At 33.7% G+C, this 6,764-nt stretch overlaps 1 protein-coding gene across 2 annotated transcripts; it reads left to right on the top strand.

Annotated features, from left to right (window-relative positions):
• Window positions 1-1,541: 1,541 nt before the first annotated feature.
• LOC108215737 (uncharacterized) lies at window positions 1,542-6,298 on the top strand. 2 transcript variants are annotated; one of them, XM_017388293.2, is made up of 2 exons: window positions 1,542-1,698; window positions 5,021-6,298. In XM_017388293.2, exon 2 carries the CDS (start codon window positions 5,124-5,126, stop codon window positions 6,117-6,119), a length of 996 nt encoding a protein of 331 aa, XP_017243782.1. In that variant the 5' UTR covers window positions 1,542-1,698; window positions 5,021-5,123; the 3' UTR covers window positions 6,120-6,298. The 2 variants fall into 2 exon arrangements, with proteins under 2 accessions (XP_017243782.1, XP_017243783.1); XM_017388294.2 differs by having other exon boundaries at window positions 1,545-1,698; window positions 5,071-6,298.
• The last annotated feature ends 466 nt before the right edge of the window (window positions 6,299-6,764 follow it).

Raw genomic sequence — 6,764 nt, 5'->3', positions numbered from 1 at the left:
AATGTGTGCGTGTTGCAAATCAGATCATACTCAAACTTGTTTCTTTTCGATTTTAAAATAACAAATCTGAAACTTACTTATATTTCAATGAAAATTGAATAAGTATTCGTACATTATTGTTTTAAAATTCAAAGCAATAAATTACCGATATATCGAAATTATTGTGAAGCTAAGTATACTGTTTGTGTACATAGGTACAAACACTTGATATAGACGGGAAAAGATATGTTTAAAAAGAAAAAGGAACAGAAAACAATCATGGAGATGTTAAGATATAAAAACATAAGAATTACGAGGAGGCGGATATATATAGATATGATGAAAGAAAATAGGGTTTCTGTTAGTATTATTGGGCTGGACCGTGGGATGGGCTTTACAAATCGAATGCTATAAAAAATACATATAACATCTAATTTTATATATTATTTAGATTTAGATCGATTTGACAGGAAAATAAATTAATTTTGTGGTTTAGGTTTAGGTAACCCATACAGGCCCAAAATTTGAAATCTCCAACTCAAAGAATATATTTTATGGTTAACTTTACCGTCATGAAAAATTTTCACCCCTACAAATCATGTAGTCTGTAGATAAAATAAATCAATAAAAGATAAGGGAAAGGTAAAAAAATATAGGTAAACTGGATATTAATATTTTGATATTGGTCACAATTTCAGGGTATAATAATAAATGGTGTAGTATATTATAATTTTTTGTGTGTTCAAAACCCAAATACTTGTATATGCTAAGTGATCAATTTTTTTTTAAAAGTCCTAAGGTACTAGGTTATGGGTTAATGGGCATCATATATATTATATGGATCAACTATTTTAGGAATGTATCTTAGGTTCAATGATAATTCACTACTTAGAGCATCTCCAATAGGGTTGCCTATAATCATTGGCTAAATCGGACATATAAGACATTATGTATTCTAATAAACCTTTTTATTATCAATTAAGTCAAAATATTTAAAAATTTTAAAATTCGATCAGTATGATGGGTTTGTATTTTCAATTAAATTTATTATATAGACGATAAAATACAAATATTATAAATCATCCGTGCATGGCACGGTTATAAGCTAGTATAAAGATATAAGTATGATTGTAATATCCGGAGTGAATAAGTACAAACAAATATTTGAGTTATTATAAACACGATATCATCAAGTTAATTTATATGATAAAATTTTTGTTTATATTTTCGTTTTGTCGGATCCAATTTAACATAACATAAATAGTTTCTTTTCAGGTGATTGTCTGAATTTTAAATTTCATCAACCATTAATCTAGTTAACTAATTTATTTATTAAATACAAAATATATTTTTTTGATTTTATTTTTTGCGATTTTAAAACCGAACCTTGAATCGAACTGGAGTTCTATTACCGTTGTGGCTTTCAATTTTTAAAACCGAACACTTTTAATTTCGATTTCGATTTTATTCAAAAATGAAAGCGAACCAAGGTTTTTTCACCCATGGGAGATAATGTTTTACGCAATTTTTACGACCATCGCTAGTTTAGGATAATTAAAAATGTTAGGGATTAGATCGGGTCGGTTATCTTACCCACCCATTTTAAGAGAGCGTTTGTTTTTTCCCTTAGGAAAAATCAAGAGATAATTATCATTCAGATTCTATTCACCTCTGATTTCAACTTGATGAAATGTTATGCAGTTGATTCGGGGTCACAAGGTAATATGCTCCTCCCACCTATATACATATGCCATGATTCATTTTATATTCAAGATAGAAAAATTTGTTGTATTTGCATCTCTCTGTGTGTGTTTATTGAGATGCTAATATTGATATGTGTGACTGTAGATGTTTATATGAATAGTTAAGCTTGGAGCCCAGAATGATTTTCCTGTTTTAAAGTTCAGAGTTTTGCATTTTGAACAAGACTCTTTAATTTTACGTGTGCCCATCTGATGTGTTTGATATTCGAGTTGAAGGATATATGTTCTGGGTTTATGTTGAACATTTTTTTTTATTTAGTTTTTTTGACAATTTTGCGATGGCGTTGTTTTAGATATTTTGGGTTTGAGATGACGGTGAGGGCAGAATATAGCTAGTCATGTTCTCTTTGAGTGAACAAAAGAAGTTTTCATTCGTTCTGTTGTAGGTCTGTCATGATAAGCTTCCGGAAAAAATAATCTATGCATTTATGTGGTTCTAATGAATGCGAAGCTACTGCGAGTGGCTTTTAGAGAGTGTTTTACTACATTGCTTGCATTTGACAAGTGAGTGGGTGTATGTAGGAATTAAAGTTTTGTGATTTTTTAGTATAACAGCAACGCTGTTTAACTATAGAGGTGTTTTAGGATGAGTTCATGAAAAATTTAGAAAACAGACAGTTATATTCTGTCAGCTGAACTTGGTGGCAATTAATATTAGAAAGGTTGAAAAAAAGTATGTGTAGCTCAATAGTGAAAGTCTGCTCGCTCATCTTTTCATGTAGGTGGGAACTGTCTTTAGCGCTGCATTTGCTTGGCTCATGGTCCCCTTGGGCCATCTTCAACCCATCACACCAAAATAGTGTAAAAAACTACTCCCTCCGTTTCAAAATACATGTCCACTTTAGAAAAAAAAATTGTTTCAAAATACTTGTCCACTTCAACTTTCTATGTAAATTTATATTTCCAAAATCAACTCTCCATCACATATTTCCAAGATCAACCATATACCACATATTATGTTCAATTAATGACTTGATATAACTCTTTTTTCTCAAAATCCACTTTTCTTAAACTATGTAATTTTTAGAAAGTGGACATGTAATCTGAAACGGAGGGAGTATTATAGTGTAAAAGTTACACCATTCACAAAACCAAGTTCAACCCATTTACACTATATTACGCTAAAAGGAATCTTTTGTCTATAAAAAGACATATTCGTCTAACCTTTTCAAAAGTAGTTGTTTTGTTGGGATATAATAGGATATAAATGGGCATTGGTCGGTATAATATGTTTTGTTAACAAACATGACGGTAGACTTGGAATTTCGAAAAGCGCCAAATTTGGTGTGGCACTATTCATTTGGTTCAACTTTTACACCATTATAGTATTGGATTGGAGTATCTCTTACTCCAAAATATGCACTATTTTCTAGTTCTGGTGTTGGTTGGAGACGTTCTTAAAAGCTCTAATGTTGTGTTTGGTTGGGATGAATGATTCCGGAAGGAATGGAATGAAAAATGAACTATATTATGGGTTATTGTTAACAAATTTCATTTCTTCCTCCATTCCATTTCTTACATTATGTGCTAGAGATTATACCTTCAATTTGAGATGGAATGCTTCATTCTCTTCTACCCCCAATTTTTTCTCAAATCTCATCATAGCAATTTTGCCCTCACTTACATTTATTCCAAAACTTCCTCCTATCTCTATTAGTTCCAAGTAATTTTACTCATTCCATTCCATTCCATTCTCTCCAACCAAACACAACATAATGTTGTGTTTGGTGGGGAGAATGAAATGGAATATAATGAAATAGCTAAAAAAAATTAAGATAATAGAGGTGGGGGGGGGGGGGGGGGGGAGTTTTGAAAAGAGATGAGTGAGTGAAAAATTGTTATGATGGATATATGAAAAGAAATTGTGTATAGGAGGAAATGCAGCATTCCTTCCAAAATTGGGGTATGATTTTTAGTATAGGGTGTAAGTATTGGAATGGAGGAAGGAATGAAATTTATAAACAATTACCTATAACCTAGTTCTAATGTCATTCCATTTCTTCCAAATTCATTCACCCCAACTAAAGACAACATAAAAGCTATCTTGTTTGCGCAGCAATAGAAATACTAAAAGGGGTAGTGTTTAGCTTTACGATCTTGATCTTGGTTAAATGTCAGTAAACTGATTCCAAGTTCTTGCCGGAGAGAGGCCTGTGTAATTATTGTTACTAAGTTCTGCAGTGGGCATGTTGAGTCTGCCCTTAAATCAATTGCCACAACTTTGCATATTTGTATATTTAGCCTTCTTTAATTGAGGTCACCACCACTTAAATCCAAGTTGTCTGTGTTGTTGATAAGCGGTAGCTATGTCTACTTATCCAACACCCTTTTCTATAAACTTGTAAATACCACCTTTAGTTGGTTTATACCAACACAATACTGTCCTTCATTTTTCCAGTTGCATTGTCGTTGTTGGCATCTGACCATTGTTTATGGTACAAAAGTTCCTGTAAAAATGGGAAATACCCTACCTTATCTTTCTTCCACAATGTGCAATTTTGCTGCTCCCTTTTCTACTGGTCACTGCTTGTCCTGTTTACACATAATTATCTACTCTATCATATAAGTGTTGCCAGACCAAGGCCATGATTTTCTGATGAGATGCGAAACTAGGTGTTCTTCGATTCTCTGAGATGTTTTTCTCCCTTTGATAAGAACAGATCTTTAAGCTGCATACGTTATAGTACCAATTTTGTACATAACTGGTCTTGTCTCTCAAAGTGAAACTTGCAGAAAGAAGAATTAAGAAAACCCCCAAAATTATGGAAGAAAACAAAAAGTGGATGTCTTCTTTACGGGGACAATGTCTAGATAATTACTAGCTCCTTGGCCTATCTTGGTTACCAAGAAAATTGATCTGCTTAAATTAGATGTGAATAAGTAGATGGTATTTAGAAAAAACTGGTCATCATAACTTTTGGGCTCTTTTCTGTCATCGAATCTGTATTGATGTATCCATAACAAAGATGAACCAACAAGTGTTCCAAAAAAAGTGAAAAAAAAAAGAATTCTTAATTGCAAGTAGTTTGTTTGGTACGCTAATTATTTTATGCTGTTTTGATCTCACTCCGCTTTGAAGCATGGTATAATTTTGACTATTTTCATCTGTATAAACACTCACACTTGTTTTGAGGAATTATGAATCTTTTACTATCTTTGATATATTACACAGTAATAATTTGAACTTCTACTAAGACTTGTGACAGGAACTTAAGTAACAAATCATTATTAGCCACCTCAAAGAATTAAGACATCTTTACTCTCTTTCTAAATCGCAGGTATCCTCAACTATCGTTGTTCTGAATTTTTTTAATTTTGATCTTGAAAGAGATAGATAAGGAGCCACTATAAAGTTGTGAGGACTCATTTCCTGCTGAAATAATGGCATCTCTATCTCAGATTCCATCTATAATGTGTACGATTACTCTCTCACAAACCAGTTGTAGGAAATTGAACTTGCGGAAAACCTTTGACCATAGATTCACATTCCTCCGAAGGACTGTTTGCTGCACGAAATCTTCTCCTTGGGAACCTTCACCTGTCACATATGCCCTTACTGATGGCACTGCAGATGAATTTCTAAAGGAAACTCCTAATATATTTCAAAAACTGAATTCCAACAAAACCATTGAAGCTTCATTGCCCATCACAGAGGAGCTTGCGGATGAAAATAAACAGTCAACCTCACAACTTCAGTACCTCAGATGGCCCCTATGGCTTTTAGGTCCTCTACTTCTCCTTGTCACAGGAATAGTCCCCACCTTGTGGCTACCAATATCTTCGATTTTCCTTGGGCCCAACATAGCCAGCCTCCTTTCCTTGACTGGGCTAGACTGCATATTCAATCTTGGTGCATCGTTGTTTCTCCTCATGGCTGATTCTTGTGCCCGTCCAGAAACATCAACTCGATCTTGTATCAGTCAGGCGCCATTAAGTTACCGTTACTGGAATATTATCGCTAGTGTAGCAGGCTACATCATTCCATTGTCTTTGATCTTCTGCTCCCAAAGTGGATTACTCCAGCCTCAACTCTCTTTCATCTCGTACGCAGTTCTATTGGGTCCTTACCTTCTGCTATTAACAGTACAAATACTGACAGAGATGCTTACATGGCATTGGCAGTCACCAGTTTGGCTTGTCACCCCGGTTGTATATGAAACTTATCGTGTGTTGCAGCTAATGAGAGGGTTGAAGCTCGGTGCTGAGCTTGGATCGCCAGGATGGATGATGCATGCTCTCCGAGGGCTGGTCTGCTGGTGGGTGGTGGTCCTTGGTATGCAGCTCATGAGGGTTGCCTGGTATGCAGGTTTCACAGCTACTACTCAGCAAAAACTGTCCACTACTGCTGTCAGTGAAGAATCTTACTTAGTTGTGTAAAATGTAAATCGTGGATATGCACATCTGCCCATATATAACTGCCAGCTTAAAGCAATTTGTATGCCAGCCTAGAACAATATGTATATAATGCATTATATTTAACGGTTTGTCTACTGTGTGCTCATGGGCACACGCCTAGCACTAAATTTTATGCATTGAACTCATTTTGATTGGTGTAATTTTTGTATACCATGTTGGTATTCCCTCTGGTCCTTTATATAAGACACTTTGACTTTTTGCACATTGTTTTAGGAGCTTTGACCACCTATTTAAATTTAATATTTTTAAATTTTTCTTTTTCTGAATAATAATATTTATGTTATATTTTTATTCAGAAAAAAAAAATTAAAAATATTAAGTTTAAATATGTGGTCAAAGCTCCTAAAACAATGTGCAAAAAGTCAAGGTGCCTTATATAAAGGACCAGAGGGAGTATATCATTATTAAGAAGTATGAACCAATCAAAATAAGTTAAATTTATAAAATTTAGTGTTTAGTATATGCCCGTGGGCATACCATTGAAAAATGTTATATTTAAACCTCTGAAATAATAATCATCTTACTAATTTATGAAAATAGTATTTATTGGGCTCGAGAAATATGTTAGAAATTTTTAATTTTGTTCAAGAGCATCTTGGTTTAAGA

The sequence above is a fragment of the Daucus carota genome, chromosome 4 (genome assembly GCF_001625215.2).
Source record: "Daucus carota subsp. sativus chromosome 4, DH1 v3.0, whole genome shotgun sequence".
Lineage (NCBI taxonomy): Eukaryota > Viridiplantae > Streptophyta > Magnoliopsida > Apiales > Apiaceae > Daucus > Daucus carota.
Note: the sequence above shows the minus strand (reverse complement) of the source record. Positions and strands in the feature narration are given on the sequence as shown.

Bases quoted from the DNA above. Each gene is read 5' to 3' on its own strand.
- LOC108215737 (XM_017388293.2), top strand. From the start codon at position 5,124: ATGGCATCTCTATCTCAGATTCCATCTATAATGTGTACGATTACTCTC.